General features: G+C 45.4%; 1 protein-coding gene across 7 annotated transcripts in view; it reads right to left on the reverse strand.

Annotated features, from left to right (window-relative positions):
- LOC116950725 (semaphorin-6A-like) overlaps positions 1-22,353 on the reverse strand; it is a 176,650-nt gene that overhangs the window by 46,086 nt on the left and 108,211 nt on the right. For all 7 annotated transcript variants that reach the window (XM_032968723.2, XM_032968722.2, XM_076073000.1 and 4 more), the window contains 5 exons: positions 21,744-21,863; positions 20,490-20,578; positions 11,355-11,572; positions 6,772-6,903; positions 2,439-2,594 (listed from right to left, as the gene is read on the reverse strand). In XM_032968723.2, the coding sequence (XP_032824614.2) occupies positions 2,439-2,594; positions 6,772-6,903; positions 11,355-11,572; positions 20,490-20,578; positions 21,744-21,863 (715 nt within the window). The remainder of the gene's footprint in view (positions 1-2,438; positions 2,595-6,771; positions 6,904-11,354; positions 11,573-20,489; positions 20,579-21,743; positions 21,864-22,353) is intronic.

The following is a 22,353-nucleotide window of genomic DNA, read 5'->3' on the forward strand; positions in this document are numbered from 1 at the left end:
GTGGGAGGGGGCAGAGACAGGGGGAGAGAGAGGGGGGGGAGAGAGGGGGGGGTAGAGATAGGGGGAGAGAGAGGAGGGGGGAGAGGGGGGATAGAGATAGGGATGGAGCTGAAGGCAAGGGCGCAGTCCAAGTGTTAGACACGGTCTCGGACTGTGTTCGTGAACATAAGGCAGATCTGAATCACGGCAGGACCAACACTTCTGCCATGGCTGATTATTACTTTAATGTGGTTGGCTCACATGAAATTTATTTCTCTAAGACGATGGTACTTTGTAAGCCGACTGGCTATCAACAAAGATTCGTTCACGAAGCCATCCATATATACAGAGACAGACACAATTTCAACCGAGACGACGATTTTAAACTCAGTAATCATTGGAAAGATGTCATCAACCACTTTGGGTCATGACTCGATATGTGTTTTCTTGTCAACCTCTACTGTCAGCAGTGTGGATGGGTGTAGCGAGGTGCAATGCCCCCCCCCCCCCATCTCTACCCCCCTCTCTCCCCCTATCTCTACCCTCCCCCTCTCCATCCCCCCATCTCTACCCTCTTCCTCCCCCCATTGTTTAACACGCTTGGACTGCCTCTCGCCTTCAGCTCCACCTCTATCTCTACCCCCCCTCTCTCTCCCCCTATCTCTACCCCCTCACTCCCCCCCATTGTCTAACACTTGGACTGCGCCCTCGCCTTCAGCTCCACCGCTACCCCCCCCTCTCTCCGTGAAAGACTGGCTAAGTGTGTAAACACAGTTTAGCTAAATTTGAAACATACATGTAAAAATGTATGGTTTAATTGCTGCTAAACACTATTTTGGGCAGCAGGGATTCAAGAAAGGCATTTGAACAATCATGATGATTATGGAAGGATGTCCCCATAGCACTTTTACTTCACTGCCCGACATTAAAACGCGATTTGCGGTAAACATTTCATTTGTATAATTTCATTGGTGCGGTTCTCTTGAAAAAAAACAATGAGTAAGGAATCGTACTTATTTGTTTTTTTTATTAATTGTCTGGAGCATGGGATACTCGTATGTGATATTTTTCTTCAAAGGAGTTCATGAGAGAGCCATAGCAACCAACCGGCTGCTATGAATACCCAGATTGTTATAGGCAGGATGAAAGCATATTCGCCAGTCCAATGCCGGTGTACAAAACTCCATGGATACACAACATTTCTAAAGAACAAGCCATGCTTACAAATACAGTGAGTATTGCTTATAAAGCAATGCACTGTACTCGCTGTGTCAGGACACAAAACGTAGCAAAACAAAGTGCACCTTTTTGAAAACGTGTTCAACAGCCCTTGCCCAACATCAATCGAAATCCGCTGATGCACAAACATAAATTCACAAGTGTTGTACTGGCTTTTTCATTAAAAGGTTACAAAGCCACGGCAGCCTTTAATAGACATAACCAGGGGCCCTTTTTAAACCTTTCCAAATTTCGAACATTACTCCCAAAAGACGAGATGATGCTGTTAAAGGGAGTTTATCATTTCTTTCAATCCTCGTCTCTGACAACCGTAATATGTTGCCCACGGGCTAGTTACACGCATGCAATAACTCCTCGCTTAGACTAGATGTCCCAGTTATAGACACTCGTTCATACCACACGTGCTCAGATATGTCAGAACAACCAGGACATAAATACGGGAATAAGAATTATTTCACTATACCAGAATAGAGAACTACTTGTAAATGCAACGTCTTGAGTGGCATACTATCACATAGCTTACAAAAACTAGGACTTTTGGGCCTGTAATTTTAGTCACAGCTTGGCTCAGGCTTGGTTCTGGCTCAAGAGGGCTTTCTAAAAGCCACACTTAACTAGTGCTGGCTTCTAAGCATGGTCCCAATCATGCCCAGGAAGTCCATGAACTGAGCCAAGTGATATACGAAATGCTTATGCATCTTTGAGAGCAACCGAGTGGTCAAAGCATCAGCTGAGCCCATAGCCAAGCCATAGCCGAGCCGTGATTTGGAATATGGCCCTTAATGTGCAGAGAAGACCTACAGGGTGCACAGTGGCGAGATGTTAACGACCTCGCCTGGCATACAGAAGATCGTGAGTTCGATCCCGATCCTGACGCCTGTATATTTGGAGTTTAGATGTTTTCCCGTTGGTCGCGTAGATTTTTATCTGGGTTCTCCAGTTTTTTCCTCCACATTTAGAAACATGCGTTTAGAGTATTTGGTCGCTATACATTTCCCAATGGTAAGCCACTTCGTTGAACTATCATTTGTGGCCAGGTCGCTTCTGAAAAAGAGCTACACAGCTCAGTGGGCCTCGCCTGGTAATGAAAAATATATATATATATCCCTGGAGAGCTATCTCAACCAGAGGATGATTCTGGGAAAAACCAGGATAGGTGGCAACAGTAGCCTGATACCGAAGACATGAGCAGGCCGACCGACATACGAGAGTTGGCTCACCTGACGAGGGTTCTGATGAACCAAGGCTGCTCTGTGATGGAGCCCACGGCATCCTCCATCAGCGGGTGGGTTTTTATAAAGGCCAGGGTGTCGTCGGGGAAGTCCGAGGAACTCTTGTACTCGTCGGCAAAATCAGAGCCGGCGCAGCATCCCGGTCTGCGAAGAACGCGGGCGAAATTGAACGGCGCCTCAAACAGAATTTTAACATCAACCAAAACTCAAAGCTTCTTTTTCAAAGTCCAAGCTCCAATAGACTTCATTATGCTACCATGGCAACATCCGGGCCGAGAAAGGGATGGGGGAATTTTGAGTCTGGATGCTTTTTATGTGCGCACCCAGAATGATCTGAAAAGCTGTGTTCGCATTTCCGCTATATGCAACTCATTGGACATCGAGTCCAATATCTAAAAAGTTGAATACATAAGGTGATGTCGGTAGATGATGCAAATTCGTATAAAATCTACTGAAACGAATATTATTGTCCACCACTCTCATAGCAATTGTTAATGTGAGCAGACTCAGGCATGACATCTTCCCCAAAGAATTAACACACAAGGCTGGCAAATGATGAACAGCCAAGGAATATAATGCAAGGATAACACAGTTTGGTGAAACCAGTGAGATGCAGTCACAAACTATTATTAAATTCATATTTTTAATCAATAATTGACCCAGCGTGTGGAAGGCCATCCATCAGTGGATAGAGAATAGCCGATGGTGTTCATATTATATTCAAACAATTATTCCCACACTACACAGTGGCACACACAAATCTCCTCTGAGTTTTACACGAATAAATATAGAGGGGGGAAATCGTATGATAATGCGTCTCATTATAAACAATATTTCAGCTAAGCATGTTCAGTTTTAAATTGCATCAACAGGCCTATACATTCATCGTACACAGGGAATAGAGAAACGCACCTAATTTCACGTTATTATTAGGCCGAGGTATTCAACGTTACTAATTTCCATAACTGCGAATACTACACTTTTAATGAATCTACACTCACTTAATTCATGAGTCCAACTGCAAGAAGAATACTTGCGCAGTTCAACTTGGAACAGCTTATTAAGAACTTATTTATTGAAATCTACTGTGGATTCCTAAATCTGGCAGGGTTGTGAGAGGAAACCACCTCCTCTAAAATAGTATACAGAAGCGATCGTCCCACTTCTGACAAAAGCGACCATACGAACAGAGGTAACGCATGACCGTTAAGTAAAAACAAATCCTTATTATGACAGATGCTCAAAGTTCGCCTAAAACAGAATACGGGTGAGTGAGTCGATTACTTATTTATTATCAACTTTATTTTTGGTGACTGCCAACCGAGATAGTTCACCTTTGCCAGACAGACCAAAGTACGAACATAAATTATTACATATCCAATAAAAAAAGCAGCAATATGCCAGCAATAACACTCAGTAAGACGAACAAGAAGAAAACTTCAATCACAAAAAAAAACCAAGCACCACATAAAACAAAATCAAAACGACAGCCCTTTAAATTGTGAGCTTGAAATATAAAACTTAGTCAGGGAACACACAAGTAGCTTAATTGCAGAAAGTTGATTTGCTCACACACGTGTTTTAGCGAGGGAGTAATTTGAGTGAATTGATTGGGAAGAGGCCAAGCAGCGAGTGATCTCTGAAGAGGGAGGGTCTGCCAAATACATAAAATCGAATATAGAGCTGTTAATGGTCACTTCAAAAAGCTGCTTGCGGCGTGGAACTTAAAGGCTGTGCAATGGCCCAATAATGGAGCGAGTCAGATGCCAGCCATGGCTTTACTCAATAGGCACATGCCACATCCAGGCATAAACATACGCACACGGGCTACTGTGAGCCACTCAACTTTCAATTAATTTACAAAGTACAAAAAAATGTACGAAGCTGACTTTTACTTTATTTATTCAACTAATTCTCAATATACTACCTGATGAAGGCCTCTGTTCTGTTGACACTGGCTCATAGGCATGTCTCGCCGATATTTGTGTCACTTCCATTACTCGTTCACTGGTTCTGACTACAGTTATCTGCCCAAATATTCTTGTTTATACTCATGTTGATAATCATGCTTTGAATTCTTCAGTATTTTTATCAGTATTTTTTTATCCATGCATTCCTCCACATCTCCCTGGGTTAGTCAAAGCAGACATCTGGGTCACGCCAGTGTGCGAAGCAATGAAGGTGACGCATGGCCTCTAAACAATTAATTCCACAGCATATTCAAATCTCAATCCCAACCCAAATATATATTTTAAAGCCAAGCGCGGCATTGGCCAGCCAGAACCCTGGTGGGTGGGTGCGGCATCAGCGGTGCCGTCGGAAAAGATTCAGCCAGCCATGCGATGAGTCCGCACACATTAAAGATTCTACCACTCTCATTGAACATTGCGTACTGGTTCTGGTTACAAGCGGGAGCAGACCGTCACAGGGGGAGGCAAAACACCAAATCACCTTTTCAAAACAAATAAAAATGTTCCCAGGATTATTTTTAACTTCAAAAGACTGCATACTACGTGGAAGCACCTACTTTGAGGGAGCAATGTTTTTTTATACATCCAGGGTTAATAATGATTATTATTTGTATCACATCGCAAGACTTTGAGTGTTGGCGATGGCCCCCGGGAGGCCAAATCGTGGATTTATCATGACTCATGCTGATATTTTCACATCTGGACTCTCTTTTATATCACTGTTACCATGACACTTTAGTTTTTTTCGGGGAACTTAACAAATTTTTTAGATGTAATTGTCAAAATTAAATCTCTATGCTACTTGCAACCCAAATTTAGAATTTGAAAAGTATTTTTGGCTTTTTCTTTTCCAAACCTGTTGGGATCATGCTCACAAAAAAGTGACATTAAAGCAATGTCTGGCCTTGGAATAAGGTGAATGGAAACATAAAATTCTATACAATTTCATGGCACAGAAGTTTTATTTACCAAAAATATGCCAATTAACAGAATGTTTCAAAAGACCAAATTTGTTTGATATGATGCCATACATCTAGGGGTCTCTCTGATTACAGCTGAAAAAAGTAGATTGCAAATGAGTACATGCTGTGCAACTCCGGTGACTCCGCTTACAGAGTTTGGATTATATTCAGCACAACTCCATTTGGTATCTGGAGAAATGTAAAGACATTAAACTATTTAAAACTATTCAACGATTTTTTTTTTATCAGGTAAGGCCCACTGAGCTATTAGCTTCCTCTTCAGAAGCAACCTGGCCACAAATGATAGCTCAATGAAGTGGCTTATCATGTGGAAAATGTATAGCAGTCAAATACTTTAAACGTATGTTTCTAAATGTGAAGGGAAACACCAGAGGACCCAGAGAAAAATCCACACGACCACAGCGAGACACCGCACACCCCAAATAAACATTAGGCGTCAGGGTTGGGATCGAACCTGCGACCTCCTGAATACCTGTCGAGATAGTTAACATCTCGCCGCGGCGGCGCCCCATGCGGACGCGCACAAAGGCACTCACTCGCATTGGCATGTACAGATTACGCCATCCGAATGACAACTTCAATGGGGGTTAAACACGTAATCAACGTTGCCAAATCGTGCATTTCGTGAATTCAACGAAGTTACACTTGCACGTCGCTGCAAGATGCACGCAAAATGCCTTTGAAAAAGGCGCACTTATTGTTAATGGTGGGGTCCCAACAAATATCAAACAGGCATGCACGCCACGTTGCGCAGCACTCGAACGGGATCTGCTTGTCGTCGGGTGATAGGCAAATAAAAGGGCGCTCCCCCGCGGAGCAAAGGACGAGCTCTTTGGCTGCTCTTGGCCTTTTGTCTCCCGAAAGCTCACACGGCATGCGCCTGTCACTTGATTAAATGCAGCTTGCTGTGCGCACCCACGCACCGACACTCCCACATGCGAGCCATCCACGCCATCAACGCACGCATCCTTTGGCAATGAGACCTTTTTGCTTTTGAAAAAGTGATCTCATGGAGCTGACATGTGATCGTTGTAGCAGAAATTAGTGTACTATCTGCGAGTGTAAATAACCCGAGTGGGCGGGGGTGAGATACCGCAAAACACGCATTGCAAAATTATAAACATGGTGAACAAATATTCAGTTATCCCATGACCTTACACTTCCATTAGGACTACGATGCTAACGAGGTGCAGCGTCAGTGGAGGAAAATGGCAAAGCGACGTTTCTGTTACATCTGTTGAACCCGATTTCCAGCGTCAACTGACACCTCGGCTTGTCTGATGATATGTTAATTCCCGAACGAAGTTGATAATGGAAGCGGGAAAACACAAAGTGAAATGAACAAGAATCGAGGAAAGCGTGGCAGACCTGGGTTTGGGAAGCTTGTCCTCGGGCACTGTGGTCCAGCCCGAATCGGAACTTTTCTGCTCCTTAAACCGGCCGCGGAAGACGCTGAGCAGTTCCTCCATGTCGAACGCACACACGGCAGAGCCTGGGATGCTGGTCACGAGTGTGCACAACAAGGAGAGACGCACACACACGTACACAAAACACATGTTGAATGCATGCACGCACATACACACAGGACAATAATACACAAACGCAATACACACGCTCATACAAACCCTTACAAAGCACATAAAATACAAACACACGCTATTCACACAGGCGCACGTACATACGCACACACCCGTAAAGAAAACATGCAATACAGATGCGCACATAATGCACGCACGTACATCACACGCATGTGTGCACGCACAAACACACACACAGCACATGCAATTTCGACAACGCATTTCACACACACATTACACACACGTGCCTGCATGCCCACACACACAGTACACGCAATACACAAACACAGACACACACGCGCACCATGTCATACTTTCAGAACCGTGCCATTTTCGTAAAACTTTGAAATACCCATTGGGCAATTACATGACCTACACACAAATCTATAGAGCTGCACCAATGTCCACCTGCGCCTTTTCCTGACGGTGGGTCGTGGCAAGACGAGCGGCATTGAAAATCCATAAAAATCTATCCTCGCCGCAGGGCGTGTGGGCGTAGTTCATAATATAAGCGCAGCTCAGCGTGCAAACAAGTACCCAATACAATTCGGTATTACGGAGGACAACACAAAGACATCCGACAACCCTGCACGGTCATAATAGAGCAATGCATGAAAGAGCGAGGGAAGGCTCGGACATTTAAAAAAAAAATTACATAATAAGACGCAGACAGGCAGAGTGAAAGAATGTTTAATGAAATCAATCACAAAGGCCGAGGAGAATAAAACGCTTATCTACAAACGCAGGCAGAGGATCGTGAACAGGGGCAGCGCGGCTGAAGGCAACTCTAGGCTTGTGAAAATGGCAGAGGCGAAGAGTAACATCACAAATTGGAGATCCATGAGTAAATGAGCGACAAATCACTTTTACAAGCAGATGGGCCCCTTCTCTCCTCCTGAAACAATGGAAGAAGGGAAGTGGGCGCCATCACATTCTGCTTCAGACCCCCGCCAAGGCTAAGGAAGAAGGAGAAGCTCTGAATGCCTCGGCTGGCCAGATGTTGCCTTTAAAAAAAAGCAAACACTTCCTAACGACCAGATAAAGAAATCAGTGGTGCATGGCAGAACAAACACATGCCCCCAGGAAACGACTTCACCTCTCCCTGTTTTTATTTCTATTACTTAAGGACTGTCAAAACACAAAAGGGCTTATTTAATAATCTATTCATCATTCATCAAGAACGTAACCATTAAACCTGCTCTACCCACCCAACAGCCATGGCACGTTGTTGTTGTTGTTGCCTGGGGTTTTGTGTAGTGACTTGTAGAGGAATCTCTGTAGTCTTTGGAGCATGTTTTCTCTTTCAGCTGCGATTCGCTCACTGCGCTTCCATCGGATGTCATCCATCCCAGTGATTCGTCTTACCCAGTCCACTTGCTCCTTGTAATGGGGTGTGATGTCTTGGGCACTGGATTTTCCTCTGAACCATGCGTTTCACTTCATATCTTAGCTGGCGAGCTAGAACGCCAAAAACCTCTTCACGCTTCTCTGGGTGACTTGCAGCTGTCGTGCCAATTTACGTTGCCGCTGACCGCATTCGATGAGTGCTAAATCTGTCCTGGCAAATAATCAGTGGGGGGGGGGGGAATAAAAACCCCACGCACTTACAAAGCAGGCTCGTCTCTGTGCTTCCTTTGTATTCAGGTGCTAGTGGGCAATTTCTTAATTAACCCATTTCACCACGTGTTTAATCCGTGCCGGCAATCGGCGCGGGCATAAGTGAACTCATGTAAAAACACGGGCAATGTGCCAGTATCTGCTGCAACGGAAATTTTTTGCCTACAGCCTCTTGAGGAGCCAAAGCAATAGCCGTCGGTGCCAACTCGGCATCATGGCCAGGGGGACGGCGAACACGCGGCTCCATGTCCCAGTGAAACACCGCTATCACACACTGCCGAGGCTGAAAGAAGCAGATGTGGCTCGTTATCAGCTTTTAATTTATTCTAAGCATTTCAGCAAGGCATTACAATAATTCATGCCAATTTATTTCTGAAACCGTAGATAACACTGCCCAAAAAATTATAATTGCTAAATAAATAACGTCGACACCTGTATCCACGTACAAACGTGTAAACAAGCCAGGAAGGGCGAGATCGGCAGGTGAGCCCCACCGCACCTCGCGTGAGATTATAAATGCTGTGTCTTCCCACACACGCCAATCATCCTCAACAACACGGGGTTTTGTACCTATTCGCGCTATTGTTTCGCAATTTCTTGCAAATTGTACCACACGCCGCTGCTTCTGCTTTGTACGCCTGCCAAGTTTTGGTTTCCCAACCCCAAGCCTCAGGCATTTCCACTAAATCTCAACAATCCTGATGAAATCCCACACCCCGGCACAGCGTGCGGCTCGGATCAACCACACGTGCGTGCAATGGACAATTATATTTCTTCTGAAGCGTTTCCATCAACAGTGAAGGACATCTACGCATTTGTCTTGTCCATCATTCTCCATATATCACGGCGGCAACGTGGAAGGCCATTGCAACCTTTGTAAATCTCAACACATTTCAGGCACTCTTTGTTGGGGAGCATAAGGTTAGTCAGACACTCTTCCACTGTTCATGCAGTGCTCATCATGAGAATGTGGTCCGACAACAGCTAACTTGAAACCACTCAAATGCTTACTTGTATTAATGTCTGTAAATTATGAGAAAAACTGTGCAGGCTGAAATACTTTCAGTTTAAAACCACACACAAGACACTTCTAAAATGCACACAGCCATTTGTGCATATGCAAAAACCATCAGTATTTCCTAAAGATGTGCAGTGTAGAATTCTTGTCTTGCTGGTGCCCTAAGACAACAGGACCACAACGCACCTCTTCAGGAAATGCTGATTGTTTTTGCATAAGCAGAGAGGCTGAGTGCTGTTTATATGATTTTCTGAACTTAATAAATGTATATTCTTGGTTCTTTCGGTAAAGTCACGTAGAAGGGAAACAATAAAATAATTTTCTTGCTGTGGTTTTCACACCTGATGATGATTGCTTGTGTTGCAGTCGAAACGTCGTGATAATTTTATTGTTTTATATTTTTATTATTTTATTGTTTCCCTTCTACGTGACTTTACCGAACGAACCAAGAATATGAATCCCTGCAGTCACGAAAACTTTAAATCAAAATTTAATACATGTTTCACTTGTTTTCACAATTCGATGTGAGAAAAAAATAAAAAGTCCACCACACTCAATATATAATGAATACATATTTAGGTATTGTCTTTGCAAGATGGTTGATCCTTACTGTGTCTACGCACAGGACAGGTTATGATTAATGTCCATTAATTAAACCCATGTTCTGATCTCTAAACATCATTCAGGTAAGAGCGTTGAATGCTGGGGACTACCACACAGCCATGCAAAACTGGGTGCTTTTGACAAGCAAGGTGCAGGTGGTATTTTAAATAATATAATAAAAAAAGCCAAGGGTTCATTATACATGTGTATGAACAACCTCAGACCCAGGCGGAATAGCGACATTTTAATGAATATTTTACAAATGCCACGGATGGGTCACATGCTGCCTCAATTTCCTATTGTAAGCACGAGAGAGACATTTTTTTTGTTGCGCCTGCCACTGCCCTCTGACCGACACCAATACAAATAAAGGTGCCCAGGTCAACAGGTTAAAGGAGCCCGTTACAGAATCCACACTCAAAAGATAACAAGCACCGAAGCCAGCTGCCGTAATGTGAACATTAATCTTCTTTGGGTTCAAGGAGATGGTCAAGTAAATGTTTTACCAAGACTATGCAGAGGTCATTATTCAAAATAATAAGACAAAGAAGGAAAATTACGCAACCGCATGGATTGTCCTAAAACACTTTCCAACGTACATTTGTTCTCACAATTATTTACAAATAATGATAGGTGCAAAAGCAAAATATTGAGATGACATCGTACGGCACATGATGTAGGACATCGTAAGATGACATCACACGGTAATCGGGAGTGCATGCGCCAGTATGACGTGATGTAGAAAGATGACATCACACATAATGGTGTTATCGCCTTGGGCGCCTAGGATAATACTTTGAAGTTTGGCAAGTCCCTAAGAGAAAAATAACTTTATCATAAAATTGTATTTATATTGGATTATCTATACGGGAGTTATTGTACCCTTCTTCCAACAGCCAGGGCCATTGCATTAACACTGTCAACCTTCGTTGAAATGAGTTAAAACACTTACAGAAACAATAAAACATATTTTTTCTCAAAAATCCCCATTACTTTACAAGCTTTCTTTCTGTTAGAGCCAAGGACACTGAATTCAGCATCAAGGTCAAAATATGAGAAAAATAATTTGCACAGGGGACAAAAAAAAAGCGAGCAGAGGGTGAGGGGTCTGTGTCCGTCTGATTAAATGAGAGTACCTGTTGGCAGGGGTGGTGAAGACGCCCAGCACTACGTCTCTGCCGTTGATGGTGATAATGTCCGTCAGGGCCTGTAGCTCATTAAAGTAGAAGTGAGTGTCGCCGGGGACGGAGCAATTAAGGCGCGCTTTAACGAAGGACGTCCAATGCTTGTCCAGCACGCGCTGCGAGCCGCCGGCGTCGTCCTTGCACACGCGCGCCACGCGCGACACCACCACCTGGGGGCACGGGGACACGGGCACACATCAGCCACGCGCGACACCACCACCTGGGCACACGGGCACACATGCACACAGGCGCATGTGCACACATCAGTGGAGTGTCTTTCTGCGAGGAGTATGTATGTTCTCCCCCGGCATGGGTTTCCTCTAGGTTCTCTGGTTTCCTCCCACAGCTAAATAAAACATGCAGTGTAACTAGTATTGTCCAAATATCCAGATGCTGAAATTTTATCTGCAAATTACTCAATTGTGATGACGCATAGCAACATCATCCTCCCACTCCCCCCAACCTTCAATGTGAAAGCTTGGCAAGCATCTTCTAAAAAAGTATTGAGACCCAGTGAGGCTTTTCTGGGTAAAAAAGTATAAATAATAATGCTCACACTGAATGCAAAATGTCTAAATGCAATTCCATTTCAAGACATTTACATTTTTGATTTGCATCTTCCCCACCAATTTTATCCCAATTCTACAATCAATATCATGCCACTGATTGCAGCGTGACACTTCTTGTTAGAGAACTGCCAATGGAAAGATATGATAGAGCTACCTCTGAAATCCTTTTTAAGTGACTTCTGGTCAAGAAATTAGGGGGCAGCCCTTCCTATCCACTCTTGTCATTGAATGTAATATTCATTACACTCATATCGAAACGATATTTTTATATATAAGGCCTGCAATTAGGAACATTTATATGTAAACCAAATGGAATGTGGTGGAGGTGGGTGGGGTGGCGACGGTGCTGAGACTATCAACTCACTACGCTTGAGAACCCGGTATCAGCAGACAGGCGGATCTGAACCCAGGATCTCAGCGGTACCGACTCATTACTTTGACCTCTGCACCAACCATCACCCTTAACCAAGATGATGTAAATTAAGCGACGAGCATTAGATTTGAGGCGAGAGAGGTGATCACGACACAATTTGTGGTGGTCTTGAAGTTGTATTGGAAACTCCACATGACTATGACAGGGACTATGATGACGAAGGGAGGTGATAACCTTCTACATGAAAGAAGATTATCTATGATCTCGATCAGGCTGGAGGGAAAAGAGTTAAGAATTAGGTGTGGACTTGAAGATTGAAGAGAGGGAGGGAGGCAGCCACGTGGTCAGCCAGGGGGGAAGAGATAGCAATCACTCTTATTATTAATGGCTGCCTTTGCCAACAATTTTCACTGTCCCAAGCCTGCACTCAAAAATGTCTAAAATTACACTTCTTAATGTAAAAAAACTATAGAATTAAGACTTGAGAGGCAAAAAACTTTATATCAGTTTTCAACAATTGCCTTTTTTGCACAGAATACTAAATGCCACACGAACACGGAAAAGCCAATATTGGGTAGATTTCCCTTACACATGAATAACTGGCTCCATTAAAGTACCCTTAGAAATTATGCGTTGGGTTAGAAAAAATGCTGAACAATAAAAATTGTTAACTCGAGTCCTGCAGAAATGGGGGAATAGCCTGGTTATTTTTTTCAGCTTTCAAAACAGTTTATGCTCCTGCCACAATAATGCGACTGATAAAGACAGCTCAGTCACCACCCTCCACCCCACGAGCTCGCGGCTCTGCGCGCTCGCACACACCCCTGTGATTATTGGTCCTTTGTGTGTCATGAAAACGTCACAATACTTTACAAGGTCAAGGCCGACCTACACCAACTCAAAGAGCCAACAACTCGAAACCCTCCAGACAAACGGAGGGGGCTGGATAAATACAGCGTACAATGACAATGACGCTTCATCCATTCAGCCTCGACCGGAGCAAGCCGCTTCAACACAACCCAGTAATGAACCACCATCCCCCCCGCTCCATGACATGCGAGTGATAGAGCGGCAAAACATGAAAGGCAGGCACCCGGGGGTCGGTAGGCCCGGTAACCCAGATTTAGCGGCTATGACAAACTTGAAAATTACTACACGGGGGCACCCACAGCCGCCAATTGGGGACCGGGTCACACAGCATCAATCAGCCACCGAGTGCAGTGCCGGTGGAAGGGCACCAGTCGCGCCACCGTGCTCACTGGAGCTCACAGCGGAGCCGAGGCTGAGCAGCCATCCGTCTGCGGCACAGCTGACCCCGCCAATGTTTCATGTAAGGACGTGGAGAGTGTCGCGCTCGCGTGGCCCACGTATTCAGCTGCTTGGGTATTTGGGCCCTATTATAATGCTAATAAAATGCAGCTGGTTACATTTTAATTTTTTTAATTTAATGAGTTTCCCCTCCATCTCCTCTCTCACGCAGCTTTAGTCTGCTTCGCTATTATGCCGGCAATTAGAATGGCATCATCGCTTCAAGTCGAGAGAAGAAGAAAAAAACGCCGGGTTGATGTCTCAATCAGTAGTGACATGGCCCTTGAAGATATTGAAAATGATGTTTGTAGAGGGGGAGGGAAAATAAAAATGCACGTAAAAAAGATTAAATGAGAATGAGAAATTTAATTAATAATCAGGCCGCATATATATCTTGGCTTTGTGCATCGTGTTTACAAACAGAATTAAATGGGCAGCTTTTAGTTAGAACAACTGCCACATCTGCGCTCCGTTCGCTGGTTGGCTGTGCAGCCATGCAGATGGAGAACTGCCAGGTCTCTTCCATTAGCATTTGGAAAGGTTAAGCGATTCTGTCATTCCCTGGGCGCACGCCACGCTTTGACAGACTCAGGCTCAGGTGCCGGGCTCGACAAAAACGGGAATTTAATTCGGCTTGTTTCTATTTATTACCTCCATTACCGTTGGCTGCTGAATTTAAATGCGGCAGAGCGGGCGGGTAGGGTGGGATGGATTCCTGCGCAGATGGTGGTAATTGGATTGGGCCCGAATAGGAAATTGTGTTTGCAATCTGCATCTCTCGCAGTCTGGACCTTGCGATAAAAGCCAGTCTCCTATCCACCGCCCCTGCAGGCCGAAACTGGTCAAAGGGGCGCTTGAGTTGTTCTTAAAATGAGCGCGCGCGCACATATGCGGGCACGCGCTCGTGCCAACGCGCAACGCAATGCGAGAGAGGCTTAAGGATCCGCCAGGGTCTGGGGCTTATCCGTCTTTGGTGGTTCATCCTGCCGTGTCCAGGCTGTAGATCTCAGCGATACACTTGTGCACGCGAGCAAGTTGTGTTTAAAGAGGCGCGGGAGGTGCATCACTCCGTGTCGCACCGCCGCTGGCGACGCTCATGCTGGCCCACGGGCCGGGTGGGCGGGTTGGGGTTGCAGGGTGATATCGCCAGTGCGGTGTGCGCGGCGGCGGGCGGCACAGCGCGCCAGCAGGGGGGCTTCCCAATCTAAGCCTGGACTCAGGAGCTGCGAGGATGAAATCAACGCTAAGGGGAAGGCGCCCTCGTGAAACGTCGCTCGCTTCGCCTTTGCTCGTTTATATTCCGTTCGCACTACTCTCGCCATCCCAGGTTCAGAAGTCAAACAAAGGCGGCGAGATTGAAGTAAACCGAGTGAACTCTATTACAGAATGCTAATCCAGTTGGCTTGAGACGCCGCAATCTCATCCTACTCCCTGAGAACGTTTGTTCAATGACGAGGAAACAAAGGAATGTTTTTTTTTTACGCACAGCGTTAACCCCTTCTAGCAGAGCCTTCTCCATTCTATGCTCTATTCTTTGACAAGTATTCCACCAAAGCAGAAGTTGCAGGCTCAATAATTTGGTCTGATTCAGTTCAGCTTTTGTTTACCATCCCCACAGAATGGCAGAAGAGCAACACTGTTGGTTACACTGTGTGCAATGAGACGATTACTAACCACTGGCCTCTTTCATTAACAGCGCACGGTGTCAGAGATGAAATGAAGATTATTAAGCAGCAGCCCCGCAACTAGTTTACTTTGCACTTGTTTCCAGTAAGGTGCTTATGCTGTCTCGAACGAGTATATTCACAAAATAGCCTGTTGTGCCGACGTGATGCGTAAAGACTTTTTGCTAAAAAAAAAACCTCATGCAAGTATGGCTTTCAGTGCGTAATCCAGTGCAGAGTCCCGCAAAACCCTCCGCGATTATTTTGGCACGATCTAAAATTGTATTAAAATTACATGCGGTCGATACCACCACCACACCCCCACCACCCTCCCCCCACCCGCTCATCGGCCGCATCGCAAGCCGTTCATCATGCCAGGGCTGTGCCGCAGGCACAGCATTTAAAACTTCCTCGCGGCTGGTGGCAGGTTTTGCTTTAAGAGATTAGAGTCAAGCCTGGGAGGTGGGCGGACATTTCTGTACCTCCTGAAGAGGCAGGGTTTGATTTTTTTTCAGATGGGTGTGGAAAGTGCTGCTGTAAGGGTAAGTTGCGTCTGAAGAGCATTTATGGCCTACAGCTGGAGGCCTTATGTTGTCAGACTGGGGCAATGTGAACAACAAAGTGGCAACATTTAAAAGTAACCGTTCTTGTAAAAAAAAACCAGAGCAATTATTGATCCCAAAAAAAGACTCCAAAACCACATACCTAAATAATGGAGTGTTCTTTTGAGATTGCAGCAAGTAAAGTTAATAGGTTTTGGGTTAAGCAGATGGCCAGTATCGTGCAGCAGGTTATTTATGGAGCTTGGTCAGACCAATGTGAGTTATTGCTCAGAGAAATCTGGACCGTACAGAGCTAATGAAACACTTCCTAAATTACATACGCACGGTGTGTTCCTTTGAGCGTAGGGATAGTGCAAATTCAACGACGGGCTTGTGTATTCACTTTGTTTACAATTACCATATTGAATACCCGTGGGGAAGGGGAGAATAGAAACATAGGCATTTTATTGAAGTTACGTATCGCTGCGCAATTACATTTATATTTATAAACTTGGTGCTCTTACACGGAAAGTTTTAGGCCTAATGATTAAAAAAAGTTTACTCGGGGGGGGGGGGGACTGTCAACGTTTTCACTTTCTAAATTCCGTCATTTCCAGATGAAAAATAAACAAATGTCACCGTCATTGGATTCGGGAACTTCTTTGTGTGGTTTCTGCAGCTTACCCCAATGCAGGGCATGTAAGAAACCATTGTTACATCTTGCAGCCCCTTCTCGACACTTAAAGAGCTGTGGAGAATTTGGAGGCCTAGGTATCAAACCTGTCCCAAGACAATTGGCAGAGAAGAAACGATTTTGAATAAGCTGCACATATTTTCAAACTCGCTCTGCGCTTAATTTGATCTTTCTTGAAAGTAAAACATGCGCCTAGCTTTAATTAAATCTGTAATCGGACATTTATTGTAATCATAGCAATCGCCCAGCACAGAAATAATGTTCGTATAATATTCCCCTGCAAGCTTAACATTGCAACATCAAACAAAGGGATGTACAATGCTTGACTGAGACAAAAGAGCTAATAAACTAGGTGTTTTGAGGACACAAGTAAACACAGACAAATCTGCATGACGATATCAAAGGCTGCAGAGTAGGGCAGCTTTTGCGGATAGTGCAAGTGCCCTTGAGTAAAGACATACAATCTTGATTTGAATCTTTCGTGACTGCAGGAATCCATACTCTTTGGTTCTTTCGGTAAAGTCACGTAGGTAGAAAAATAAAATAATATATTATTTTTATATATATTATATATATTTTATTTTTCTACCTACGTGACTTAACGGAAAGAACCAAAGAGTATAGACATACATTCTTCCGTAATCCATTTAAAGCACAAAACAAGTACTTTTCTTTTTGGGTGGCGGCTGTGCCACGACACATGGCCACCCTTCAAAGAGAATTTCAGGAGAGGAATATACGCACACATCCACAGTGTGTTGCGAGCAAGAAAAACAAATCTGACTCTCAATAATCGTCACTTTCATTTTACCTTCCTCCCACCTGCTAATTCGCATGGATTTCTGCAGATGGATGTCTGGAATGCATCGGGGGTCTTTGGGCCGGATTGTAAATGGAGCTGAAAACATAATCGCCCACCCTCTTTCCCACCCCTCCTCACCTCTGATGGGTTCTGTGCCTACTTAAGCCTTTTTGAACGGTGGGGAAATGTTATACTTATGACTACAAGATCCCCTTACTGTAGAAAACACGCGTCACTTGTTAAGGCTGGTGAGGTTACGACTGCCGTACTCCCTAAATACAAACGCGACAAGAAATCCAACGTTTTGTTTTACAAGATTAGGCCAATGTGCGATGCTCTCATGGGCAAAACTGCTACACCACAATGAGCAGTTTCTCACCCACCACTTAAAATGCCCAATACACTGTTGCTGTGCCCTAAATGACTATCAAAAGCAATATTTAATGTCACTTAAAAATAAAGCAATGATTGTCGGTGGAAAGGAAATACTGTTCAAATGTGAGTACTGTACTCTCGCCTGGATGGATTATTTTTACCCACTGAATCCCATCACATTGGAAAATCGAGAAAATCATTTTGCTATAAGTCTGATCGAGTTAGGCGAAATTAATTCTGTAAAGCAAAATTGTTGGTTGAGTGATTTGAGGAGCCTATGGGCAGTGCTAACCAAGATCAAATATATATACTGAACCAGACATGCCAAGCCCTAGATTATAATCTTATGCCCTCAAAAGGTAAAAGCTTGTCATTGTGGGTATTTGGCCTTTATGGTTTCAGCCTGGTTATGAATAACTGAACTAAACAGTCATAAAAAATTGGTTTGCACTAACATCAGCTACTTTCGTGTGCGTTTCTTTCCTATTTTCTTCATTGTTGTACTTTTTATGCTATTGCTGTTGTCATTTTGGTGACCTGTGTCACTCATTCTACGTACTCTCCTGGTCTCTTGAAGATCTGGCCTGGCTAAACGAAATAAAAATTGAAACTTGAAACAGGCGCTGCTCTGAACCGCTTATTCAGCAAATGTGCGCATAGCAAAAAGCTGAAGAGAGCAAAGTTGAGTAGCGGAGTGTGAGACGACGCCTTGAAGGATGCCAAGTAAAATGTACAGATTGTCGCAACTCCACTCTCTCAGAAATCAATGTAAAGCCAATTGTCGAGAGATTCAATATTCTTCACAGTGCACTCGGCTGCCAAAAATTTGTGAAAATGCTTTAAAGAGATGAAAGAGACAAAAACACGAGGCATGGAAGTAACTTCTCGCTCTGCAATCTCTCTTCAAGGAAACACGTTGTTTGCAAGCGTCGTTTGGACCTGTGTGCCTACGCGGTCTCAAACGTTGTTCATTTTCTACAACATCCCACCTCCTCTTTCCATACTTGGGCTCATTAGCACCTTCAAGTGCTGCGGTCACAACGAGCACAGCGGGGAGGCAGGTCTCTCCTCCGCGAGATTTATTTTCATAATTCTTTTTTTTTAACCTCCCATGACGTCAAGCGTGAGTCAGCGGGGAGGGAAAAGATAAAGTGTTCGCACGTTGGCACGGTTGGCAGCGCGTGGGCACCGCTCACAGGCGTTTCCATCAGCATCGACGCAGAATGGGAACGGCTGTGCAGCTAACACCAAAGTTGCTCCGCTTACCACATCTTTGCGGTTTCCCGGCCCACATCTTTGGTCTTGTTCCACTCTTCTCTGCCTAATCCGGAAACACGTCTTGGGGCGGCATTCTCGCTCAAGGTCTGGTTACGTGGGGACCTGGCTACGGAGCCTCGAATTGGTTCACGTGAAATTAATTACGCGGGGAGTGGCTTGGTGCCCGCTCTTTGCGCGATTGCTGTGAATGCAGCAGCAATGGCACAGCAATGGCACAGCAAACTGCACTCCGAGGACCCCCAAATGAAATATAATAATTTGAACGGTGGCTTTGATGTAGTTTTTAAGAAATGTCCAAAACCATTTCCCAAGAGGTTGTAGTTGTTGAGTAATGTTCTCTTCGTTAAATGCATTATACTGACACAGAATAATGTGACCGCTGCCTCATTTACATCGCAAAACCTTTATAATAAAGTGAAAACAAAACAAATGTTAAATACAGTTTCTTGCAATGATTATGAATAACCCTTCACTTCAAACACCCTCACCGCAGTCAAGAACCTGTCAACAAGGAACGTCCAATTTTAATTCTTCCAAGGGAAGCACGTATCATGCGCATTAACCATTAACTGTAACGGTTAGATTAATTTGATGGATTATAAAGAGGAAGAAAACTTGTATTGGGCCGTGTAGTAGTGAGAGGGAATGGCTTGCTGAAGGAGATGATCGAGGGAACGTTATCGGGGGGGGGGGGGGGGGGGGGAATGCCGAGAGGAAGGAGAAGAATGGAGATGCTAGAAGACGTTCAACAAGGACGTACATACAGAAGTAGAGAGCAGCGGAGGACAGAGCAACACGGAGGAGAGCAGTGACACGTGCAAGTTGTTCATTGCAAGTGTGCAGGCATCCTGTGGATTCTCTGGAAGGAGGCAAGTTGGGCACAAATGGGCAGCTCCATGGCTGAGCGCAACACGGCGTGTGCGTGTTCACTAAAGCACAGGCCTGGTTCGTTGCAACACTCAAGCCCGTGAGATGCATTAACCACGCCCTGGGTAATCTTCAACGAGAAGACGCACACGCAAGATCGCCACTCTGTAGACACTTAGGCGCTGTCATGCAAACACGCGCATCCATAACACTTGTACGTGTCACTGTGCAAAAACGCAGACGGTAAAAAAGCAAACTGGGCTCAGGGATAATTTTAACAGCGCTGGGGACAAAGCCTTCCCACCAGGGGCACAGGCCGACTGCTATGTTTCCTTTGGTTCTCAAAAGAGCCACTGAGATTCCACGTGGACTAGCTTTCAGTTTACTTTTCTACGACAGGATAGCTGTCGCGCACTTTCACCAAAGTTTTGCCTTGGAGTTATTGCTATCGCGAGGACATTGCCTGCTACGTTAGCCACATGCACTCCATACAATGTACAAAAAAAGCCCTCACTATTGCCTGCACGCAGACACAAACGAGCTGTGTCACGTGGCGGCAGGACCGTGCCGCGCGTGTCGCTGGGCTGAGCGAGAAGTCTGCTGCTGCTGCTTTACCTTGCCGAAGACGCTGTACTCCACGGCGATCTCACGGAAGAAAAAGTAGACGTGCTCCCCGTACTCCACGGCGTGGACAAAATGGGGCTCTGCATTGTGCCCACACAAAGTGAGGGGACGTGGACCACGTGGGTGGGTCGGGGGGGGGGACCACGTACAAACATTATTGAACAGGGGGGCCATTACATACACATGCATGGCACCTCCAGATTGGCTTCGTATGGTGCGAAAGAAGTTCAACATACAGAGACACCCCGCCAACCGCATAGCTGTACAGACTTTTTGGAGAAAGTGCTGCTATCGCAAGCACCGTTAAGGCCTGCACGGCACACGAGGGGGCGAGTGGCCGGCACAACGCCCGGCTGCCTTTGTCTCCCGAGTGGCGATGTTTATACACCACACCAGGTACTCATTTAAGGCTGAGTCGACCTAGGAGAGGCCCAGGACCAGTTTAAATCATCGTGACAGATTCGAACTCGGGTTTCAGGTTTGCAGCGCAGCGTGCTTACTTTTGCGCCACCGATCCCCGCATAACATACGCACGAGTTGTTAAGTGTTTGAAACGCAAGCTTGACTGGTTGAGATGTTGCGATTTACTGTTGCCGGCGCTGCTGTGTACTGGGCCTGCCAATCGATTACACGTGGGTGCCGTCTCACACTGCATTGCGTGCATAATCAGAGGTTTGCTTCACGGGGGCGTGTTGGCCTGTCCTACTGCATTGTGCGCGCGTATGTGAGGAGTGGTGGCGGAGTGGTTAGCACGCTGCGCTACAAACCCCGGCGACCTGAGAAAGCACCAGTCAAAAGTGGGAAGGACACACAGCACCTGCCTCACATGATCATATTCTATTTAGTACGTCCTCATGAGGCACTGCATGCACGTCTTGAGACAGCAGCAGCACATTGGATTAATAAATGTATTCACGGAGGCTCACTACCTGCTTGTCTCATGCAACTCATGTGCCGCTTAATAACAGGTCTGTAAGATGACAGGTTATACAGCTAACGTACAGCCACTCATATCTGCTCCACCACGAGGCATAAATTGGTCTCCGCGTAACTTTTAATTCATCTCGTTTCAATTTCAATCTGACCTTTTCAGAAGCAGAGCATGTTAATATCCCGACCGCTGTAGGATGTCTGTAGCTCATTTATGTGGTAAATTATGAGGAGCAGGGAGTGAGTGCTAGGCAGGGGTTTAGAGGGAACAAGGGAGCTTAACGGTGACAATGGGTGGAGACAAAACAAGTGCACCTTTGAGCCACTTTGAGTCGTGCTTGATAGTTCTCAGTGTAGGACCCCCACCCATACTTCTGTACACGACTGCATCTATCGCCAGAAAGTCCGTGACCGTTCCAGAATACATCATTCCATCTGGGGAATAAAAAAAAAATTAAAAACACGCGTACGCACTCGAGTCAATAACACACGCACACCTGCCACAGCCACAGGGTCACAGATGTCGGCGCAATACCACTTTGCGGTTAATTGCTCAATGCATTATGTGGTCGCTTTGCCTGTGACGCACAAATTAATACGCTGAACGCAACATCTGTCAGCGCGGAGCGCGTGCGCGGGATTCGGTGCTTTATGGGAAATTGCATTACATCATTGAGCGGAAAAACCAGATTACGTGACCGCGACGTCCCCCGCCACCGTGCGCTAACGTGGCCTGCGTCGCAACCTGGGTCGCTTCGCAGCCATTCAGTCGGGAGTGCGCCAGACGACAGCCACCGGAACACGGCGAAAATATCAGAAGCGTAAACACTGCGGGGAGCAGATCGACGAGGCGTGCGCAAATGTCGGGTGCTGTTTGACGTCCGCCCAGCGACCACGCACGTGACGACCCGTCGGAGGGGGAAGA

The sequence above is a fragment of the Petromyzon marinus genome, chromosome 40 (assembly GCF_048934315.1).
Source record: "Petromyzon marinus isolate PM22_M1 ecotype Great Lakes invasive population chromosome 40, UKy_Petmar_22M1.pri1.0, whole genome shotgun sequence".
In the NCBI taxonomy this organism is placed as follows: domain Eukaryota; kingdom Metazoa; phylum Chordata; class Hyperoartia; order Petromyzontiformes; family Petromyzontidae; genus Petromyzon; species Petromyzon marinus.